This window comes from Vidua macroura, chromosome 30 (assembly GCF_024509145.1).
Source record: "Vidua macroura isolate BioBank_ID:100142 chromosome 30, ASM2450914v1, whole genome shotgun sequence".
Lineage (NCBI taxonomy): Eukaryota > Metazoa > Chordata > Aves > Passeriformes > Viduidae > Vidua > Vidua macroura.
Genome location: NC_071600.1, coordinates 2462008 through 2485829, shown reverse-complemented (window position 1 = coordinate 2485829; position 23822 = coordinate 2462008). Strand labels below are relative to the sequence as shown.

The window sequence follows — 23822 nt, the reverse complement described above, 5'->3', positions numbered from 1 at the left end:
TTTCCATAGGAAAGCAGGAACAGAGCCCCTCTGTTTCAGGGGCAGATGAGAGGTGACCACCAGAGGCCAAGGCCAGCCAGAGTTGGCAGGTTTTTCTGAGAGATACCTTTGCCTATAGGAAATTTTTTAGGGAGGGTACCAATTTTGGCTATGGGCACCTGAAAAAAGGGACAGCTCTTTCCCATAGCAAGGAAAGCACGGAGCCCCACTGCTCCTGGAGCTGATGAGAAGCAGCTCTTGGCATTCCAACATCAGCCAGACCTGTCAGGTGGCCCCTGGGAGGCCAAGCCAGCCAGACCTGTTCCATGTTCCCTTGGTTCCATGGGGCTCCACAGTGTCCCAATGGTCCCTTGCTCCCAGGAGGCCCTGAGGTGTCACAATGCCCCCTTGGTGACACGAGGCCCTGAAGGGTCCTCATGGTCTCCATGGTTCCATCAGGCCCCACAGAGTCATAATGGTCTCTGGGTCCATGAAGCCCCGCTGTGTCACCATGGCCCCTTGGTTCCATGGGCTCCAGGGGTGCCACAAGGATCCCCTTGGTTCCATGAGCTCCCCACAGTGTCACAGGGATCTCCATGGGAAGGAAAGAACCGAGCCCCAGTGTGGCAGGGGCAGCCACCAGAGGCCAAGGCCAGCCAGACTTGACAGTACTGGCAGATTTTGGCTGGAAGCAACCCTTGGATATAGGGAATTTTAGAGGTGGAATCCCAATTTCAGACATGGACACCCAGAGGAGAAGGACTGTTCTTTCCCATAGGAAGGAAAGCACAGAGCCCAAGTGTTTCAAAGGCAGAAGAAGAAAGAGGTGGCTCATGGGATGCTCAGCCAACCAGACCTGTTCTTCCTGGCAGCTTTTGTCATGGAGAGATCCTTGGATATAAGGAATTTGGGAGAAGTAATCTCAATTTCGACCTCAGACACCTTGAGAAGAAGGACAATTCTTTTCATTAGAAGAAAAGCACCAAGCCCCAGTGTTTGGAAAGCAGATGAGAGGCATCCCCATGAGGCCACGGGCACCCAGCCCTGTTGGTCCTGGCAGCTTTTGCCTGGGAGCAATCATTGGATGTGTGGAGTTTTGGAGGAGGAAACCCAGTTTTGGCCATGGCCCATGGAGGAGAAGGAGAGTTCTCTCCCATAGGAAGGAAAGCCCAGAGCCCCAGTGCTTCAGGGCAGGTGAGAAGCAGCCCTCGACATGCCAAGGTGGGCAGGTGGTCCCCAGGAGGCCCAGCCAGCCAGGCCTGGTCCGTGTTCCCCTGGTTTGGTGGTGATGCCTTGAGAGGCCACCTAGAACAGAGCTAGACAGTGCTAAAGGGATAAAGCAGGTGTTTATTAAAAGGCCTTCAAGGGATACACCTGGGGCAGTACAAGAGCCTGGCCCTGGCTCCATCCTAGATGGAGTCCAGGTCACGAGTTTTCCCTGGGGCAAACAGGGAGATTTGGTCTGGCAGGATGTGTAAAACAATCTCCTGTAATATCTACTTGTTCTCACACAGAGCACTTGGCTGCAGGGACACATTCCCATCGTTCCTGCCCAGCTTTCAGGATTCAAACAGTGCTGTCTTTCCCCAGAGCTGTTCCTTCAGCTGCCTCGGGAGGGCCTTTTGGCCTCTGGACCCACACTCTGGCTCCTTTATTAGCACTGCTGGATCCAAACCCTTTATCTCCACCAACAGCAGTGATTTGAGATGGATCTCTTTTTCCCCAATTGTTTTAAAAACTGACAATATCAATAATTGTGCTACCCTGTCATGGGGTTGAATAATCCAATCTTGTTCACTATTGTTTAACACAATTCCTTCAATTTCTCCTTGATAATCTGCATCAGTTCCTCCTCCCATGTCATGAGCACTTTGCAAGGCCAAGCTCCAGTGAGCAGTTATCAAACCAAAGTGTCCTGGAGGAATCTGGATTCCTGTTCCTGTGTTGTTAACTCTCATTTGCTTCTGATTTATCCTAACTAATCCCAATGCATTAAGGTCCAGCCCTGCAGCCTCTGGGCTGGCCCTGCCAGGGCCATCACAGCCAGAACAATTTCCCAGGCAGTCCAAGTCTCACTGTCCATGGCTGTATTTGCAAATTGGGAGCAGCCCTGCACAGCCAGGGGGTTTCCATTTCCCCAGGGGGCCATTGCTAAGGGCATGGAGCACATCTGGGAGATGGCTTCTCCATGGGGACAGGTTCCCATTCCTCATTTTTTCAACCGCTCTTTTAACAACCCCTTCACCCGTTCAACCAATCCTGCAGCTTGTGGATTGTCTGGGACATGAAAAACTGTCCTAGATTAGGGCAAAATTTGGGAGAAGACCTCCGTAAGGAGCCCCCAGAAAGCAAACCCCCCACGGCCCCTCCCCCACCTGGTTCAGGAAGGATTTCCTCAGAGAGAAATGGAAAAAAAACCTGTTTATTTAACAAGCAAAAACACTCCCCAATTAAAAAAAAAAAAAAAAAAAAAAACAACACCAGATGAGAAAACCCTTTCACCGTTCTGAAGAGATGACAAATTCAGAAAGTCTCTCCTGGGAGTGGTTGCCCAGCTATCAGTCCCTGGTGCTGGGGATGGCTGCTGCAGGTCACAAAATGCAGACTCTCGGTGTTTCTTGATGTTTCCCAGGTCCAGGTCCAGAGCAGGTTCAGATGACATTCATGAAAGGGAAAGGGAAGGGGAAAAAGAAACAGTGCAGGGTAAAAATTGGACTGCCTAGCTAAACCAACTAATAAGCAAAAGAAAAAGCAAAAGCAAGCAGGCCAGCAAGCAAGCAAGCAAGCCCAAGGCAGCCAAGCCTCTCCTAGACACAGACCATGGGGGGAGGTGAGCCGGCTGATAACAAGACAAAACAATCCTTCACTTTCAGAGTCAGTCCTGAAGGCACAGAACATAATATCAGGCATAAACAGAACACACGATTTGGGATACAAACACCCTACCGTCACCCTAGGACATTCTACCCCTTATCTCCAAATCGTCAGCATAACTACCAAACATCATGTAAAAACTTCATCAAGTAAATCTTCCATCTTTCACTTACTCAGACCTTCAACACTTACACATTTCCTTCTATCTCACTTGCTCAAACCTTTGACACTTACACATTTCCTTCTGTCTCATGTCTCTGTAGTTTAATGTACAAACAATGGCAGTAACATCCAGCAGATTGAGATATTTGCATATGAGTCTCACCCCACAATCAGGTCTCCCTGAGGTACACATCGTGTTCTTCCATCTTTCTGCATTATCCACCATGTACAACCTGGTCCCTGAGCAAAGACAATCCCACACATGGGTTTGTCTGTACTCGAGGCAGAATTGATCCACACTGTCCTCCCTAACAAACCTCTGATATGTGCCACTGGGACTTTATCTCCGTCTACTATATTCAGGGACTCAGACAGGGCAGGACCTGCTCGATTGGTGGAACCTCGGGTGTTACCTAACCAGGTGGCCTTTGCCAAATGCTGCTCCCAGTTTTTGAAAGATCCCCCACCCAATGCTTTCAAGGTGGTTTTTAACAGTCCATTGCCTGCAGCTGGTGCATGGTAGGGGATATGGTACACCCACTCAATGCCATGTTCCCTAGCCCAGGAGTTGGTAAGGCTGTTCTTAAAATGAGTCCCATTGTCTGACTCAATCCTCTCAGGGGTACCATGCCTCCAAAGGACCTGCTTTTCAAGGCCCAGGATGGTGTTACAGGCGGTAGCATGGGACACAGGGTAGGTTTCCAACCATCCTGTGGTGGCTTCCACCATTGTGAGCATGTAACGCTTGCCTTGGCGTGTCTGGGGCAGTGTGATGTAGTCAATCTGCCAGGCCTCCCCATACCTGTACTTGGACCACCGTCCCCCATACCATAGGGGCTTCACTCGCTTGGCCTGTTTGATGGCAGCACACGTCTCACAGTCATGGATAACCTGAGAAATGCTGTCCATGGTTAAATCCACCCCTCGGGCTCGTGCCCACTTATAGGTGGCATCTCTACCCTGATGGCCTGAGGCATCATGGGCCCATCGCGCTAGGAACAACTCCCCCTTGTGTTGCCAATCTAAATCTATCTTTGACACCCCTATCTTTGCAGCCTGATCTACCTGCTGATTGTTTTGCTGCTCTTCATTAGCTCTGCTCTTGGGGACATGAGCATCTACATGGCGAACCTTCACAGGTAGTTTCTCTACCCGGGTAGCAATGTCTTTCCATTCTTCAGCAGCCCAAATTGGTTTTCCCCAACGCTGCCAGTTAGCCCCTTTCCATCTCCCCAGCCATCCCCACAGAGCATTGGCTACCATCCATCAATCAGTGTAGAGGTAGAGCTTTGTCCACTTCTCCCTTTCTGCAATGTCTAGGGCCAGTTGAACGGCTTTGAGTTCAGCAAGTTGACTTGATCCACCTTCTCCTTCAGTGGCCTCTGCGACCCGTCGTGTGGGGCTCCATACAGCTGCTTTCCACTTCCGATTCATCCCTACGACGCGACAGGAACCGTCAGTGACAAGAGCATAGCGTGTTTCCTCTGCTGGCAATTGGTTGTAGGGTGGAGCTTCTTCAGCCCGTGTCACTGGTTCTTGTTCTTCATCTGTGACACCAAAGTTTTCACCTTCAGGCCAATTTGTAATCACTTCCAAAATCCCAGGGTGACTCAGTTTACCAATACGGGCGCGCTGCGTGATGAGAGCAATCCACTTGCTCCATGTAGCGCTGGTGGCATGGTGGGTGGAGGGAACCTTTCCTCTGAACACCCACCCCAGCACCGGTAGTCGGGGTGCCAGGAGGAGTTGCGCTTCTGTACCAATCACCTCTGAGGCGGCTTGGACTCCACGTTGGGCGCCAAAATATTTGTCCTAGTTTAGGGCAAAATTTGGGAGAAGACCTCCGGAAGGAGCCCCCAGAAAGCAAACCTCCCACGGCCCCTCCCTCACCTGGTTTGGGAAAGATTTCCTCAGAGAGAAATGGAAAAAACCTGTTTAATTAACAAGCAAAAACACTCCCCAATACAAAAAAAAAGAATCAACACCAGATGACAAAACCCTTTCACCGTTCTGAAGAGATGACAAATTCAGAAAGTCTCTCCTGGGAGTGGTCGCCCAGCTATCAGTCTCTGGTGCTGGGGATGGCTGCCGCAGGTCACAAAATGCAGACTCTCGGTGTTTCTTGATGTTTCCCAGGTCCAGGTCCAGAGCAGGTTCAGATGATATTCAGCAAAGGGAAAGGGAAGGGGAAAAAGAAACAGTGCAGGGTAAAAATTGGACTGCCTAGCTAAACTAACTAATAAGCAAAAGAAAAAGGAAAAGCAAGCAAGCCAGCAAGCAAGCAGGCAAGCAGGCAAGCCAAGGCAGCCAAGCCTCTCCTAGACACAGACCATGGGGCGAGGTGTGCCGGCTGATAACAAGACAAAACAATCCTTCACTTTCAGAGTCAGTCCTGAAGGCACAGAACATAATATCAGGCATAAACAGAACACACGATTTGGGATACAAACACCATACCGTCACCCTAGGACATAGGGCCAAACCAAAATGATAACCAGCCAGGTGTCTTCCCAACATGGATCACAGGGAATGTGGGTCACCGGGGCTCTGACCAACGTGGGTCCTCCCATGGGGGATGGAGTTGGAGCAGTGCACAAAGCTCTTCCTGCCGTCAGGGCATTTGCAGGGCTTCCCTTACCAGTGGGTCTGCTGGTGTCGGGTCAAGGCAGAGCTCTGGATGAAGCTCTTCCCACACTGGGGACACTCGTAGGGCCTCTCCCCGGAGTGGATGCGCTGGTGCCTGATGAGGTGGGAGTTGTGCTTGAAGCCCTTCCCGCAGTCAGGGCAGAGGAAATGCCTCTCCTCAGTGTGAATCCGCTGGTGCAGGAGGAGATGGGAGCTGGTACTGGGCACACTCGTAGGGCCTCTCACCGGTGTGGGTCCTCTGGTGGCAGATCAGGCTTGAGCTCTGGCTGAAGCTCATCCCACATTCCCCACACTCGTAGGGCCTCTCCCCGGTGTGGATGCGCTGGTGCTTGACGAGGGTGGAGTTGTGCTTGAAACCCTTCCTGCAGTCAGGGCAGCGGAAGGGCCTCTCATCTGTGTGAATCCGCTGATGCACAAGGAGACTGGAGCTGGTGTGAAACCTCTTCTGGCACTCAGGACACTCGTAGGACCGCTCCCCAGTGTGGACCATTTGGTGGATGATCAGTTTGGACCTCTGGCTGAAGCCCTTCCCACATTCCCCACATTTGTATGGCCTTTCCCCAGTGTGGATGATCTGGTGGCTGATCAAGTAGGACCTTCGGCTGAAGCTCTTCCCACATTCCCCACACTCATAGGGCCTCTCCCCAGTGTGGATGCGTTGGTGGGTGATGAGGTTGGATCTGCAGCTGAAGCCCTTCCCACACTCCCCACACTCGTAGGGCCATTCCCCGGTGTGCATCATCTGGTGCTGGATCAGGTTGTTGCTCCACCTGAAGCTCTTCCCACACTCTAAGCACTTGTGGGGCTTCTCCCCATCATGGAGCTGCTCATGGACCACCAGCTCCGAGATCTGGCTGGAGCTCTGTCCACCTTCCTGGCCCAGGGTGGGGCTTTCCTCCTCAGAGCACCCTGGGCTGGGCTTGGAGCCCCTCCTCCTGTGGGATCTCTGGGGATTTTCCTCCTCGTTGGATTCCTGTGCCATGGAGCCGCTCAAAAGGCCTCTTCCACGAGGTTCTGCCGTGGGGATTTGTCCTCCCTGGTCTCCATTCTCATCTCCTCCTCTGGGGCAGGAAGGACAAGGAGAGGATGGGATTTGCCTCCGTGCCAGAGGGAAGGGGAAGGAGATCCCCCCAGTGCGTCCCCAGCAGGACGGCGTCGGCAGCGGGGTTGTCCTGCAGCCGGGGGCTGTGCTGGGCTGGGAGATGGAGCAGGAGAGAGGGGGAAAGGGGCAGTGACTTCCTCCTCACCTGCCTGGGTGTCCCAGGGCTCCTTCCTCTTCCTCGCAGCCTCCTCCTAAATCTGGCTAAGGTCTGGGAATGGGAAATCCTGGTTTGGGGAAAAACAAGGGATGAACACGTTGAGTTTGAAGGTCCCTCTGCCCAAGTCCATCTGTAGAAGTCACCGGCCATCTGGGCTCCATAAAAACCTCGCAAACACCAAGATTCAGCCCTGAAAATGCCTCCCAGGGTTCCTCGTCCCTGGTCCCTCCCCTTTGGTGTTCGGGGTTCCCCCTGTCCCAGCTGCTGGGGGTCACGCTTGGACTGGGGTTCCCCCTTCTCCTTGGTGCCAGTTCTCCCCAGGCTGCTGGGGTCCAAGGAACCCAAAAAGTTCCCCCCATTTCCATCTCCCCACTTAGGGATGCTGGGGGTTTTGGGGTCCCGGGCTCCCTTGTCCCCTTCTTCTCTGCTTTGGGCTGCAGGGGCTCCAAGGAGTCCCCCCTGCTCCTCTCCAGGCTCTTGAGGGTCCCGCCCATGGCGGCGCTCCCCCCTCTCTGGGCTCCCCACTTTGGGCTCCTGGGGGACACAGGGCTCTGCTCCTCCAGGCTGCCTCTGCCGGCAGCCGCCACCGGCACCCCCCAATGTCCCCCCAAGGGGCCTTTTCCTCTCAGCTTTGCAGTTCTTCATTCTCCAAACATCCCCCCAAAAAACCCCACCCAGGGACCCCCCAGGATATCTGAGCCAAACTGTCCCTCCCCAGGGACCCGTGGGATCAGGGGGGTGATGATCCCACGGGTGGGGGCTGCGAATTTAGGGGGTGCTCGACCTTGTGGTTACTTCTCTTTTCCTTAATCCTCCTTTCTCCCTCCTCTTCCTCTACCTCCTGTGCCTCCTCTTCCATCCCCCATCCTCCGCCTCCCTAAGCCCACCTCCTTCTCCTACTTCCATCCCTTCTGGCTCTCCTTCTTCATCCCTCCTCTTCCCTCCCTCCTCCTCCTGCCCCAGGAGCAGCGACACCCTCGGTGCCCCGTTCCCGCAGCCCTCGCAGCCCGCGGCAGGAGCGGGGATGGAGCCGGGCCAGGTCGGGATGGGCAGCGCGGGGCTCTCGGCTGCTCCCACCCGCTGTTCCAGGGGGGAACCCGGCCCGGGCAAATGGAGAGGCAAACTGGGAAAACTGGGGGCTGCACATCCCAACTGGGCCTTGCTGGGGACCCTGCCTGGGCACTGCCAGCCCTTGGGGCTCCTCTGGGACATCCGGGAGGGGGGAACGCACAGAGGGCTGGGGGATGCCAGGAGTGGCAGCACTGGGAGGGACTGGTTTGTACTGGGATTGTACTGGGATCATACTGGGAGCAGCTGGGCCCATACCAGGGCAGACTGCAATCACGCTGAGGGAGACTGGGATCATACTGGGATCATACTGGGGTGGAGTAGGAGACTACTGGGGGCAAATGAGAGCACACTGGGGACAAATGTGATATACTGGGAATGACTGGGACCATTCTGAGGGTGACTGGGAGGAGCTGTGAGCAATTGGGAGGAACTGGGAGTCACTAGGTGCATGCTGGGGGTGACTGGAAACAAATGGGCTTATACTGGGATGGACTGGGATCATACTGGAGGTGACTGGAACATACTGGACTTACACTGGGATCATTCTGGGAGTTACTGGGACTATCCTAGGAGCAACTGGGAGAACTGGGAACACACCAGAGTAAAGTGGGAGCAACTGGGAACAGCTGAGACTGTGCCGGGGGCAAATTGCATAACGGGGAATGACTGGAATTCCCCCCACGGTGGGAGCAGCCCCTGGCGGCCCCGGGAGCCCCGAACCCCTTTCCCGGCCGTGCCGCCCCTCCAGCCCCAGCACCTCCCATTGCCGGGGTGCCGGCACTGCCAGGGGTCCCCCCCTCTCGGGGTCCCCGCTGGGGCTTCGGGGCTCTCCTCTCTCTGGGCTCCCGCTCAGGGAAGCCGCGGCTCTCCCGGGGCTCCCCAAAACCGCTGGGGCTCTGCCGCCACCGCCGCCCACCGGGACCCCCCAAAAACACCTCCCGGGGACCCCCCGATGTTCCCTCGAGGGCCAGCTGCGGCTCGGCTTTGGAGCCCTGCCAGCTCCAAACATCCCCCCCAAAAAACCCAAACCCAGAGAGCCCCGGGAGATTTGGGGCGAGCTCCCCCTCCCCGGCACCTGCGGGATGGGGGGCGATGCTCCCGGGGTGCTGCGAGTTCAGGCAGCGCCGGAGCCCCGCGGTTCATCCTCCCCTCTCCTCCGGCTGCTCCCTGCTGCCGCTCCGCCTCTTCTTCCTCCCTCCTCCTCCTCCTCCCCCGCTCCCGAAGTCCCCCCAGCCGCGGGAGGGGCGGGGATGGAGCTGGGACAGGTCGGGACGCAGAGAGGGCTGGGGGGGATGCCAGGAGTGGCAGTGACTGGGCTGTACTGGGATCGTACTGGGAGCATCTCCTGGGTGCCTGAGTTCTACTGGGATCATACTGGGATCATACTGGGAGTGAGGAGGAGCAGCGCGATGGCTCCAGCGCTGGGGCTGGGGGCGCTCCTGGGGCCCTGGGGGGCGGTGAGAGCTGAGGCGGACCCCCGGCACCGGGACTCTTTGGTCGCCCATTCCGGAGCACCGAGGGGCCCCTGAACCCCCATTCCCGGGCGCCGCCATCCCCCCGCACCCCCATTCCCGGCGTGGGTTCCACCCTGCACCCCCTTATCCGGCACCAGCAACCCCCGCACCCCTTTCCCGGCCATCCCGCCTCTCCTAGCCCCCAGAGCTCCCTTTTCCTTCACCCAGAGACCCCCTGGACCCCTATTCCTGCCTTTCCCAGCGCCCAGCCCCTCCTTTCCTCAACACCGAGGACATCTGGGACCCCTATTCCCAGCCAGCCCGGGTTTTCCCACCTTTTGCTGGGAATGGGGACACCGGGGACCCTTGGAGTCCCCTTTCCTGAGGATAGTGACACAATTAAGCCCGCCCAAACTCCTCCTGGATCTCCCCTAACCCCCCAGTGGGGATTCCTGGGAGTTCCCCGGTGTTTCCCCTTTCCCAGGACTTAGGGGGTCCCCCCGGACCTGTCCGTGCACCCCCAGATTTCTTCCACAGCCCCCCTGTGACGGTGGAGGGTGGGGGCCGAGTGCTGGTGCCCCCCTGCCTGCAGCAGATCCAGCGGTGAGGGGAGTTTGGGGGGTCCCTGAGCATTTGGGGTCCCCTGGGGTTTGGGGTGACCCCGGGCCCCCCAGGATCTCCCTGAACACGCTGACGCTGCCCGTGCACAGTGAGGAGGTTCATACCCGGCACGGGGTCCCAGCTCTGTCACCGGCATCGCCCAGGTACCCCCAAACCCTTCCGGGAACCCCCAACCCCCCGGGACACCCTAACCTCCCCAGGACCCCAAAACCATCCCTGGGCCCTCCAAAAACTCCCCAAGACCGCAGAACCCCAGACAGATCCCCCCCAGACCCTCCCAGGACATCAAAATTCCCACAGGACCTCCCAACACCTCCCAGAGCCCCCTGAGAAGGTTCATACCCGGCACGGGGTCCCCATCTCTGTCACTGGCAAGTACCCCGAAACAGCCTTGGGTTCCCCCTGGGATCGCCCAATCCCCCCTTTTGGGAATCCTGAAAACTCCCCTGGAAACACCCCAAAAAATCCACCGGGACCCCAAAAACCCTGGAGATACACAAAACACCCCCAGGAATTCATCATAAGCATTTATACCCAGCACAGGGTCCCCATTGCCATCATCGGCATCACCCAGGTACCCCCAGACCCTCCTGGGACCCCTAAACCCTCATGGGACCCCCAAACCCTCCTGGGACCCCCAAACCCTCCCAGGTACCCCCAAATCCTCCAGGAACTCCCAACGCCCCCGGGCTCCGCTGCCAGAATCAGCGGGAGTGGTGTTGCCCTTTTAAGGGGAGTTAGAGTGGGACCCGACCAGAGCGGGGGCCCTTAAACCCCAAAAATCCACCCTGGGGGGGCAAAACATCCCCTACAGGGGCTTGGAGTGGGGGGCCCATAAAAAATGTCACTTAAAGCCATCATGATCCCCCCCAAAAAGGGACTTGTGAGGCTGTGGCCCCACAAACACCCTAAAATGGGGAGGAAAAACACCCTTGGAGTGGTGGGAGCCCCCCAAAAAAACCTAAAAAGAGGAAAGCTCCTCTTCAGAGGGGCCTGAAGACCCTTCAAGGCCCTCAAGGAGGGACAAGATCCCCTCTTCTGCTGGGGCCTCTCCGAGCCGGGAGCTCTCCCGTTCGCTGCCCTCGGGGGAGCCCCGAACGACGGCGGCTCCTGGGCTGAGCCCCCTCAGCCGGGGCTGCAGAGGGAACTGGGGGGGCTGGGACGGGGCCTGGGGGTCCTGGGGTGACCTGGGGGAACCTCAGCGGCTCCCACCTCCCCCTGTGCCCCCTCTCCCACCCCCCTCCCATTGTTCCCCCAAACCTCCACTCCCCAGCTGGGTTTGGGGGTGCTGCTACCAACACCCTGACCCACAGGGTGTCAGGTCGTATTCTGACTCTGTCAGTTGTTTGGGTTTTCTTGTTTGTTTTGCAGTTATATTTTTAATTTTCCTAGTAAAGAACTGTTATTCCTATTCCCATATCTTTGCCTGAGAGCCTTTTAATTTCAAAATTATAATGAGTTGGAGGGAGGGGGTTTACATTTTCCGTTTCCAGGAAGGCTCCTGCCTTCCTTAGCAGACACCTGTCTTTTCAAACCAAGACAGATTTTGGTGCCCAACGTGCAGCACGAGGGCATCGAGAGAAAAAGGGAATAACAGTTCTTGAGTAACCTTGAATACAGGGAATTGAATAAAGGGAATAACAGTTCTTGAGTAACCTAATTTTTGTGTGCTGCTATAGAAACCTCGTTAAGCGACACCATGTGGTCCAGCTCACCCTGGTTTGGGTAGCACATGGTCGTGGCTGTGCCAGCTCCCCCACCGACCTCCAGCCCTGGGAACCTGGAGCAAGCGGAAACCACAACTTTGCAAATGCTGCTTGTACTTGAAGCAAATGGAAAGAGAACTGGGGTGTGAAAAATAAAGATCGTTAGTTTTCAGAAGAACAGCAATGAGAACACAGAACACATTTACATTGTAAGAATATTTGTAACAACAACTGTCTATAGAACGTATATACCTAAGAACATATCTAACAAAAGTCTATGAAACGTATTTACAGAAGACAAAAAGAAGCCCTAAAACCTATATCCTAAAGACAACAACAAACTCTAAAACGTATGTACAAAAGGGTGGCATCTCTGTCCGGGATCTCCATCAGTCCTTGAGGAAAAGCAAGTGCCACAGTCACTCCAATCAGGCAGAGAAGGCTCTTCCATGTGCCCCCAGGCTGGCACAGCGAGCACAGGACAGGCTGGGGATGGCCACCAGAATCCAGTGCACCGGGTACCACATCCCTGAGCAGGGACCACCCAGCCCAGTCCCAGCCTGGCAGCAGGGGACCCACTCTGCCTGTGGGGACCACATGCCTGTCCTGCTGCTGGTATTGGTCTTCATCCCAAGATCATGGCCTCTTCCTCATCTTTTTCATCAGTGTCCATGTCCTCAATGTACTCTTCCACATCCACCTCCATCTCCTCTTCCACATCCACCTCCATCTCTTCCTCTGCAGTCTCTTCTCCATCCACTTCCATGTCCTCCTCTGTATCAGTCTGCATGTCCACCTCCATCTCGTCCTCTCTGTCTGTGACAGCCTGCAGAGGTAGCAACACCTCAGAGTGGGGTCCCTGTCCCACGCCATCCCCACAGAACTCCAGCCCAGCTGGGCAGCTGGGGGGTGTCCACCTCCATGGAATGGCACCGTACCTTCCTCAGGACCAATGTCAGCATCCTGCAGGGATGGATGACAAAATCCAGGCAATCGAGAGCTTTCAGGACTGATGGGAGTATCAGGGCGCAGGTGACAAGAAGGGTGACAGGGAGCATGGTGAAGGCTGAGCTGGCACAAGGGCTGACACAAGGTGGGCTGACACAAGGGCCAGTGGTTGTGTTGTGCTCTTTGCTGGACGCTGGAAGTTCCAGCTGGAACGTGGAACATGACATCACAGTTGATCTAAAGAGCATCTTTTGCTTACTACTGCTTGCTTAATAAATTCTTGTTAATTGATTTATCTATAATTGGCCTCCCCAATTGAATTTGTCCATAGCAGAACCCATGGAAGCAAGGCTCAGATGTGAAAAAGGCGTGCACCGTGGAACCCAAGAGACCCTCATGGAACCAGGGCTGCAGTGTGTCACAGAGGGAGGGACCTCATGGCAGCCAGGAGAGCATTGTGAGGCCGTGGAACAATGTGGCACCAAGGTTCCACTGTGACTTGACAGAACCCTGTGGTCAGGAATGGCCCCAAACCGGGCCAGGAGACACTTCCGAGACCAAGTCCAAGGAGCGGGGATTTGCTTTATTCAGCGCGCCGGGTGCGCGGGGATATCTCCTCCTAACACACGCTCAGGCACACAGCAGATTACAATGTAGCCCGGCCGTGCTGCTGCTGTGCTCTGGCCTGGCTGCTGAGATCCTGGCCCTGCCCCCAGCGCCGCCCAGCCTGACACAGCCCCAGCGCAGCCGCTGCACAAACCTCCATGGGAAAACAGCTCCGGCCGCAAGGACCCAGCCCGGCCGGGCTCACGCAACCATCTGCAGGCCCCGCCTGAGATATTGACTCTTCCCGTGCTTCCATCCTCCCTCCAGTGAGAGAAAAGGACAAAGTGCAGGCACACACAGGAGCAACGTGAAGGCACCGAGGTCAGTGAAGAGGAAGTTGAGTCCCAGATGGGAGAGATGAGGAGATGCCTTGATCTTGGGGCTGAAATCCTCTCCTAAAACTATGGAGAAGGATGGAATTGATACATCAGACTCTTTTTTTCCCTATGACACATTGAAAAATATGGGGAGATGACTTGCTCAGCAAAGGCCTCCATGCTAAAGGAATGAAATGCTGCAGTAGCTGTGATCCCATGAGAAGTTTGAACAGAGATAGAGAGAAGAGTGATGAGACCCTGTGCCCTCAGGGAGAGAAGAAGACCTCTGTTCCCAGAGATGAAGATGATTTCAGAAATAAATGAAGAGAACCTTTGCTCTTAAAAAGCTCATCTTTAAAACAATACCCCAGAAGCTGACGTGGCCCATAAACACAGCTGTGGGAAAAGCTGTGAAAAAATGGGAGGGACTTCACGATTGCAGATTTTTTCAGGCAGCCGCCATTTGTGGAAATGAAAAGCCACAAGTCAACTGGTTTCATGTGGAGAAGTCGCCATAACATTAACAGGAGGAACTTCTCTCCCTAAGTGAACAGAAGAGAGACTATTCTAGAGGTGGTAAACTAACAGAAAATATTAGGTTTTGTCTCTTTTCATTGTCAGGTTGTATGGAGAGGGGAAGTGTTCTGAAACTTTTGTTCTGATTCTTATTACTCTTTCTATTACTGAATATTCTAAACTTTTCTTTAAAGTCTGAGCATACTTTGCCTTTCTCCTAATCCTATCTCACGGTGGGAAATGAGTAAGTATATTCTAGTGAGTACACTGGTAATTAGCCAACACTGAACCCACCACACTAATTGATGCATTGGCCGAGAAATCTCAAATTGATGAACCAAAACCACTACAGAAACTTTCCTGATGAACTTTCCGAGATAAGGGGGAAATCAAGGCAGAGCCATGGTTTGTCAGGACTTGCTTGATCCTAATGAGCCCCGTGGTGCATTTGGAGCTGAGCCCTGGAACCTCAGGGCCTGAGAGGAGATTGCACAAACCTTTCCAGGAGTCAAAGGCAGAAGAAAAGCCCAAAGTGTCTCGAGGCATTAATGTTTGCCAATGTGGTCCATCCCCAACACAGGCTCCTCATGGACTCCTTGGAAGGCAGAATTGGAGACCAGTATGGCAAAAAAACCTCTCAGAGACTCAAAATGGCACAAAAACTTCTCAATGTGAAAAGGAAAATCCAAAGTACCTGGAAAAGGTTGAGTATCTCAAAGCATTAATGAGCCCCACTGAGTGTCAGTACAAAGCTCTCAAGGGACTCGTTAAAGCAGATAATTGGGGCCATGATTGCACAAACCTCTCACAGAGTCTGGATCCAAAGGGAAACACCAAGTACCTTAAAAGAACTGAAGTACCTTGAAGCATTAATGAGCCCACTGAGTGTTATTACTGACAAAGCCTTTCCAGGGACTAATTACAGCAGATAATTGGAGGCCATGATTGCACAAACTTCCCAGAGACTCCAAGGCAAAAGCCAAAGCCAAAGTCCTTTGAAAAACCTGCAGTCCCTGGGAGCACTGTGGAGCCCCCAGGGCCATTCCTGAGCAAGGCTCCCCAGGGACTCCTTCCAGCAGATCCTTGAGGCCACTGGGATGTGGGCTAGGGGGGGATGCTGAGGGCAGGACAAGGGGCTGACAGTGCCCAGCCTGGCTGGGGCTGTGCCAGGAGGCCCCCAGGGCCTCAGGACAAGGTGTCTCCTGACAGCCCTTGGTGGCACAGACCCTGCTGTGCCCCAGGCCACCAAGACTTGGCTTCTCTTTGTCCCCACCTGTCATCAGTGCCTCCAGTTCTCTGCTCTGCCTGGGGCCTGGGGACACTTTCTCAGTCGTGTCCCTCACTGGGACCCATTAAAAGTCAAAGAAACTTTGGAGTTGGATTCTGACTTGGAGTTCTTCTCCCTCCCAGGGCCTGATGTTCAGGGCCTGAGCACAAAGGCCCAGAGGCTCATTCAAGTCCTTGTGCTGTGTCTGTGCTGCTGAGCTGGGCCGGGCTCCTGGCACAGAGGGTGATGCTGGTAAGCAAGCAGAGCTTCAAAAGCACATTTCTCTGGATGAGCAGCTCTTCTCCCAGCCCAGCAGGGTTGGGGCACTGCCTGCAGCCAGCGCGGGCACAGCCCAGAGGCACAGAGAGCTTCAATCAGTCAGGGCTGGGAAGGTGCTGAGAAGTGCCTGGGGCAGAATCACTGCCAGCCCTTGGCACAGGAACCTCTGGCTGCAGGACAATGCAGCTGCAGCTCCTGCAGTGATCTCCTCAAGCTGGAACATGCCAATGCCCACAGCCCCTGTGAGTACATTCTCTGATGGTCTCTTGTGCAGAGCAGCCAGGGGTGCCCAGGGCTGTCCTGCAGAGCAGGGTCCTGCAGCCCAGGGCGCTGTGCTGGCCCAGGGACTCTGCTGCCTGCCAGGGACAGCTCTCAGCCGGCCCGGGGAGCTGCTCCCAGCGCTGGGGGACAAGATGTGGGTGGAAGGAGACAGCTGCTAGGGCTTGGAAATGTTCTCCTTGTGTGGTGAGGATGCTGAATTGTTCAGGACAGCTCCCATCATGGCATTTAACTCCAGAACATTTCCAAGCAGATTATACAGGGAGCACAGCAAGTCATGGGCTGAATAAAAGGGAAAATTCTGCATTTTTAATCTACTGCTCTGTGTTGCTTCAATGGGAAATTGCACATAGGTATTCATCTCCCAGTTCAGGTTGAGAAAAATAAAAAAGTTTTCTTTCAGATGGGAATAACCCAGGCAGTGACAGAAATCAGCACAGGGCCCCTTAGAGGCAGCATCAGTGTCGCTTTTCCGCCTCCTCAGGGTTGCTCTGACGTTGCCATCAGAGCCTGCAGAGCCAGAGCTGGGAGGGGTCTGCAGGGCAGAGCTGAGCCCCCAGGGCTGGGCTGGGCTCTGGCAGCACTGGCAGGGCCCAGCCCTGGGCACAGGGAAGCAGCTGCTGGCAGGGTTAGCTCTAGGCAGCAGAGCCTGGGCAGGCAGTGGGGGGAAACTGCCCCCAGGCCAGGCTGGGATATTTGAAGTCCGCTCCAAACACAAATATTCCACAATTACTTTTTTTTACAGATCACCATGCCAAGGCACAGCAAATGTCCAACAGCAGCTCCATCAGCCACTTCCTCCTGCTGGCACTGGCAGAGACGCGGCAGCTGCAGCTCCTGCACTTCTGCCTCTTGCTGGGCATCTCCCTGGCTGCCCTCCTGGGCAACGGCCTCATCATCAGCGCCGTAGCCTGCGGCCACCACCTGCACACGCCCATGTTCTTCTTCCTGCTCAACCTGGCCCTCAGCGACCTGGGCTCCATCTGCACCACTGTCCCCAAAGCCATGCACAATTCCCTCTGGGGCATCAGCACCATCTCCTACACAGGATGTGCTGCTCAGGTTTTTCTGATTATCTTCTTCCTTGGAACAGAGCTTTCCCTCCTGACCATCATGTGCTACGACCGCTACGTGTCCATCTGCAAACCCCTGCACTACGGGACCCTCCTGGGCAGCAGAGCTTGTGCCCACATGGCAGCAGCTGCCTGGGCCAGTGGATTTGTCAATGCTCTGCTGCAAACAGCCAATACATTTTCCCTGCCCCTGTGCCATGGCAATGCCCTGGGCCAGTTCTTCTGTGAAATCCCACAGATCCTCAAGCTCTCCTGCTCCAAATCCTACCTCAGGGAATTTGGGCTTATTGCTGTTAGTATGTGTTTAGCACTTGGTTGTTTTGTGTTCATTGTTTTCTCCTATGTGCAGATCTTCAGGGCCGTGCTGAGGATCCCCTCTGAGCAGGGACGGCACAAAGCCTTTTCCACCTGCCTCCCTCACCTGGCTGTGGTCTCTCTGTTTGTCAGCACTGGGGCATTTGCCTACCTGAAGCCCCCCTCGATGTCCTCCCCATCCCTGGATTTGGCAGTGTCAGTTCTGTACTCGGTGGTGCCTCCAGCCCTGAACCCCCTCATCTACAGCCTGAGGAACCAGGAGCTCAGGGCTGCAGTGTGGAGACTGATGACTGGATGCTTTCAGGAACATTGAACTGCTGGCCAATTTCTGCCAATCACTTTGAATAAAACTCATCTTTGATACTTCTTGTTGGCTTCATGTTGGAGCTTCTTTTTCTTAGTTTTGATTTTAAATAATTAGATGAATAAAGAAATGTTGCTCCTTGTGCAATTTTTCATTTTGTTTCCCTCCACCTTCCTTGTGCCCACAGACTGTGTCAATGAGGGGCTGCGCTCTCATTGCCTTTAAAGGAACTCAAGGATCTCCCAGCACAGATTTCTGCAGAGATGCCCTTTTGTTGCCTTCTCTGGAGCTGCAGCAGCAATGTCTGTGTGCAGAGCTGGGGGCAGATCAGTGCTGGCACAGCAGCTGTGCCCAGCAGCAGCAGCAGCACTTGGTGTTGCCAGTGCTGCTCCCGTGGCCCTGCCCCGCTGCCCTGGTGGCCCTGGTGTTGCTGCAGGGCCTGAGTGCTCTCGGGGCCGGGCACAGTCCTGGGGGTGGCAGTGCCGGGGCTGCAGCAGGGACAGGCCATGGGCACTGCTGGGGCAGCGCTGACGCCTCAGGCCAGGGCCTGGGGGCTCCAGGCTCCTTGCCCAGGCTCTCTCAAGAACACGGCCAGGCCAATGCTCAGCACAGAAAACCCCCTTGAGCAGCCCCAGGCTGGCCGTGGGCAGGCTGGGGGCAAAGAGCACGGCTGGTGCTCTGCCAGGGCCCTGGGGGAGACGGGAAGGAGCAGCAGAGCAGGGGCTGATCCATCCCCAGTGCACTGCACAGCCCAGGGCAGCGTCCCAGAGCGTCCTCATGGAGCTGCCAACAACATCCCCCCTCTACAGCCCTGGCCTCTCCCCCAGCTCACACAGGTGCCGCATCCTTGCAGGCACAGACACGGCAGCGCTGGCTCAGGAGCCCCTGTTTGCATTGCACACAGCAGGCGGGAGCACCCCCGTGCTGGTGCTGTGGGGACATCAACCTGAGGCAGCACAAATGCCATCAGCCCCTGGGGCCAGGAAGGGCTGGGGGACGCCAGGGAAACCACTCAGCTTTGTCCTGGCCTCTGCACTCAGCCAGAAAGTTTGTTCCCATCAGCTGGGACTTTCCTGTCCCACTGCAGACGCTGTTGCTCAGAGCCAGGGCTGCCAGGCAGCCACCCCCAAACTGCCCTGAGCATTCCCTTTGCTTCTCCTCTGCTTTCTTTATTCTTCCCTGGTCCAGATTTCTTCCTCTTGCCCAGCCCTGTTCCCTGCCCTGCACACAGCCCATCCCTGTTTGCCCTTTCCTCTCTGGCCCCACTCCCCATTGCAGTTCCTGACTTGGCACCATGGGAACGTCCCTTGGGGAGCAGGATCATCCCACAGGTGCTGCTGGAATTGTCTGCAGGCTCCTGCAGTGCCTGGTGCTGCTCCCTTGCCAGAGGCAGCCCAGGCCAGGGGGGCACATCTGGGCTGCTGTGTCTGCCTGTGGGGCTCCCTGTTCTGGGCAAGGAGGAGGAGCTGCAGAGGCTCTGCAGGACTGACAGGATGGGCTTTGGGGCTGTGAGGAGAAGCTGAGGGACCTGGGCTGCTGCAGCTTCTGAAGAGGAGGCCCAGGGCTCCTCCTGCAACTGCTCCAAGGCTGGTTTCAGGGAATCCCAGAATCAGCAAGGCTGGAAAAGTCCTTGGAGATCATCAAGTCCAACCTGTGCCCTGACACCGCCTTGTCTCCCCTGAGCCTCCTCTTCTCCAGGATCAACAACCCCAGCTCCCTCAGCCGCTCCTCACAGGACTTGTGCTCCAGACCCCTCACCAGCCTTGTTGCCCTTCTCTGGACACGCTCCAGCCCTTCCATGTCCTCCCTAAATTTGGGGGGGGCAGAACTGGACACAGGACTCGAGGTGCTGCCCAAGCAGTGCCCAGCACAGGGGAAGAATCACTGCCCTGCTCCTGCTGGCCACACCATTCCTGATCCAGGCCAGGAGCCATTGGCCTTCTTGGCCACCTGGGCACACAGCTGGCTCATGTCCAGCCTGCTGTCCATCAGTCCCTGCAGGTCCCTTTCTGCCTGGCTGCTCTCCAGCCCCTCTGTCCCCAGCCTGGAGCGCTGCAGGGCTTGTTGTGGCCAAAGTGCAGGACCCGGCACTTGGACTTGTTAAACCTCACCTTGTTGGATTTGGGCCCTGGATCCAGCAGATCGACACTCCCAGACAACTTGGTGTCACCTCGGTTCCATGAGGCCCCAGAGTGTCCCAATGGTCTCCATGATTCCATGAGGCCTCCCAGTGTCTCAATGTCCCTTTGGTTCCATGGGACCCCTCGGTGTCACAAAGCCCATTGGATCCTTGGGCCCTGCAGTGTCACAATGTCACCGTGGTCCCCCAAGCCCTGCAGTGTCACAATGGATCCTTGGTTCCATGAGGCCTGGCAGGGCAGCAATGCTCTCCTTTTTCCTGCTATCTCCCATGCCCCCACTGTCAGGCTATAGAAGGACACCTGGCCGATGAAGGGGAGTGGGAGTGGGTACATACTCGAGGATGGAGGTAATAATAAAAATTCCTCCCAATTCCCCCTCCCAAGCCAGGTGCCACTTCAGATTAGGTATGATCCCCTGGAACTGGAGAGTCAGCCAGATTGTTTAGAAGAAAATTATCTGCCCAGTGAGCCTCTCAGTCATGATTCATCTGTGAGACAGATGAATCTGACATCAAAAAGGAAAGAAGGGTAATCGTGGTGGGTGACTCCCTTCTGAGGGGAACAGAGGGCTCCATATTTCGACCAGACCCACCCCACAGGGAGGTCTGCTGCCTCCCTGGGGCCCGGGTACGGGATATCACTGAGACACTGCCTGGGCTGATTCAGCCCTCTGATTATTACCCACTGCTGATACTCCAGGCTGGCAGTGATGAGATTGAAAAGAAAAGTGTTACGGCAATTAAAAGGGACTTTATGGCATTGGGTCAGGTGGTTAATAGGACAGGGGCACAGACAGTCTTTTCCTCAGTCCCTTTGGAGTCTGAGAAAAATGGTGAAAGCAAGAGGAGAGCTCACATTATCAACTAGTGGCTCAAGGGTTGGTGTCATCACCAGAATTTCAGATTCTTTAATCATCGGGCAACTTTTACAGCACCTGGCCTGATTGGACCAGACGGGCTCAATCTTTCTGTGAAGGGCAGAGGAATTTTAGCTCATGAAGTGGCAGAACTTGTTGAGAGAGCTTTAAACTAGGTCTGAAGGGGGAGGGAGATGCATCTGGGCTGTCTGGAAGCAGGCCCAAGGGTGGTAAGCCTGAGTTAGGGGTGAAATCAGCAGCCCAGCTGAGGTGCATGTACACCAATGCACGCAGCACGGGTAACAAACAAGAAGAGCTGGAGGCCATGGTCCAACAGTAGAGCTATGATGTAATTGCCATCACAGAAACGTGGTGGGATGACTCACATAGCTGGAGTGCTGCACTGGATGGCTACAAGCTCTTCAGGAGAGACAGGAAAGGGAGAAGAGGTGGAGGGGTGGCCCTTTATATTAGGGAGGGTTTTGGCACCATAGGTATTGAAACTGATGAAGATGAAGTTGAATGTCTGTGGGTGAGAATTAAGGGGAAGGCCAACAAGGCTGGCATCCTACTGAGAGTCTGTTATCGTCCACATAACCAGGAAGAAGAGGTGGACAACTCATTCTATAAGCAGCTAGAGAATGTTTCTGGATCATCTCCATTTCTCAGTGCAAAATTTCTCAGTGAGAAATTTCTCAATTTCTCAGGGTGACCTGAGAAGGGAGGGGGGAATGCACCAGCACAGGGCCCATGGAACCATGGAGACACTGAGGGGACTCGTGGGATCATGGAGACCATTGGGACACTATGAGGCCCCATGGAATAAGCAAAGCATTGGGACACTGTGAGGCCTCATGGAACCAGTGAGACCATTGTGACCCTGGGGGTCCCCACGGAACCAAGAGGACCATTGTGACACTGTGGGGCCTTGTGGGACCAAGAGGCCTTTGTGACACTGCAGGGCTGCACGGAACCAAAGGCCCATTGTGACATTGCGGGGCCTCATGTCATCAGTGGTCCATTGTGACACTGGGCAACCAAAGGAGACCTTTGTGACCATGCAGGGCTGCATGGAACCAAGGGGCCATGGTGACATAGAGGAATCCCATCAAACCAAAGGTTCGTCTTGACACTGCAGGGCTGCATGGAACCAAAGCCCCAGGGTGACACAGAGGGGCCTTGTGTCATCAGTGGTCCATTGTGACACTATAGAGCCAAAGGAGACCATTGTGACACCGCAAACCACCAGGGTCCAAAAGTCCATTGTGACACTGTGGGCCTCATGGAACAGAGGAATCACGTGACACTGTGGGGCCTGGGGAACCACAGAGACCATTGTGACACTGTGGGGGGCCCACGGAACCAAGGGAACACGGAACAGGTCTGGCTGGTTTGGCCTCCCAGGGGCCACCTGACTGGTCCAGCTGACCTTGGCATGCTGAGGGGCTCTTCTCATCTGTTATTGAAACACTGGGGCTCTGGGATTTTCTTCCTATGGAAAAGAACTGTCCTTCTCCTCCAGGCACCCTTGGCCAGAATTGGGATTTCTCCTCCAAATTTCTTTATGTCCCGGCATTGTTCCCATGGGAATATTGCCAGGACAGGTCTGTCTGGCAATGGTTTCATGAAGGTCACTTTCCATCTGTCCCTAAAACATTTGGGGTCTGTGCTTTTTTTTTTTTTTATGGGAAAGAACTGTCCTGCTTCTCAAGGTGCCCATGGCCAAGATCGGCTTCCACCTCCAAAATTCCCAATCTCCAAAGACTGCTCCCAGACAAAATCTGCCATTCCTGACAAGTCTGGCTGGCCTTGGCCTAGTGAGGCTCTCACCTGCCTTCCAAACACTGGGGCTCTGGGCTTTCCTTCCTATGGAAAAGAACCATCCTTCTCATCAAGGAGCCCATGGCCAGAATTGGGATTTTACCTCCAACATTGCCTGTTGTGACAGACTGGAGGAGATTGTTGGCTGTAAACATTTCCTGTGTGGGGGAGGAAGGGGAAGGTGCAGCCTTGCCCTGCCCTGGAACCCCAGCCCTGCCCTGCCCTGGAACCCCAATCCCCCCAGAGCCTCTATCCCAGCCCAGCAGTGGCTGCCAGTCCCTGGCACAGCACAGGCAATGCTCCACAGCCACCTCAGGAGCCCCAGCCCAGCTCCTGAGTGACCAAATGACCCCAAGTCCCACCTGGGGGAAGGGCCCAGGAACACCAAGGGGTATTTAAGGCTGACCACAAGGCAAGCACACATCTTGATCCTAAATCCTCTTGGAATTTCTATCTGAACACTGCTGGAATCCAGGAGTTGGTAGCTCTGTGTCTCCTCCTCTAGATCTTATTTTTCTCTCTTTCTGTGTCTGCTTCTACTTCTGTCCTCTTGCAGATGTTGATTAACTTAAAATTGAACAGGCTTAGAGATTGTGAAGTTGAATGGGCCAACTTAATGCATTGAAAACTGTTTTTTGTTCATTGAATATCATATTAAACCTTTTGCCAAACTTTCTCTGATTTTCTGAAGTTCCCAGTAAAGGCTATTTTGTTGTCTGGAGCTCCTGAGAATCCCTTGTGGGTATTTCTCCAGTGCATCCAACACAGAGTACACAAACAATTGTAATTTCTTATAAATGTTTCCCTTGAGAGAGTTGTTTGGGGGATGGGGGTCAGGGCTTGTGTGTCCTGCTTGGCACAGCCCAGGCAGGGCTTTCACAGCCCCATCCCACACTCCATTTCCCAGCTGGAGCCGCTGGTGCCTCTGAGTTCTGCTGCCCCAGCCCCAGGGACGCTCTCCTTGTCTGCCCATTCCCCCACGGTCTCTGGGCAGGGATGGCCTCAGTGGGGGCTGCTGACATCCTCTGCACCTTGGAGGCTGCTGCTGAATTTTACTGCTCCAGAGGCTTCTTCAGCCTTCAGCTCTTCAGTTCAGCAATCCAGTGCCCCAGGGCTCATTAACGTTCAGAACACCTTAACAAGCCAAACCTCTGGGAATAATTTAAATTTTCAAATCTTTTGTGGTTAATTAGACAGATTTCAGAAGCCTATTGCAAGTGAATACACTATATTTAAAAAGAGAGTGAGAAAGATTTTTTAAGTTCTGTATAGTTTTTTTTTTTACTGTTAATACATTGATAACTGCAATCGCCAATTGACACTAAATC

The 23822-nt window shown here is 54.8% G+C and overlaps 1 protein-coding gene and 2 pseudogenes across 1 annotated transcript; 2 read left to right on the top strand and 1 right to left on the bottom strand.

Moving 5' to 3' along the window:
- LOC128820667 (uncharacterized) overlaps positions 1-23822 on the bottom strand; it is a 2212279-nt pseudogene that overhangs the window by 844868 nt on the left and 1343589 nt on the right.
- LOC128820669 (uncharacterized) overlaps positions 1-23822 on the top strand; it is a 1091286-nt pseudogene that overhangs the window by 724275 nt on the left and 343189 nt on the right.
- LOC128820762 (olfactory receptor 14J1-like) lies at positions 16735-17687 on the top strand. Its single transcript, XM_054001593.1, has one exon. It carries the CDS (start codon positions 16753-16755, stop codon positions 17683-17685), a length of 933 nt encoding a protein of 310 aa, XP_053857568.1. The 5' UTR covers positions 16735-16752; the 3' UTR covers positions 17686-17687.

Coding starts and splice junctions, on each gene's coding strand:
- LOC128820762 (XM_054001593.1), top strand. CDS start 16,753: ATGTCCAACAGCAGCTCCATCAGCCACTTCCTCCTGCTGGCACTGGCA.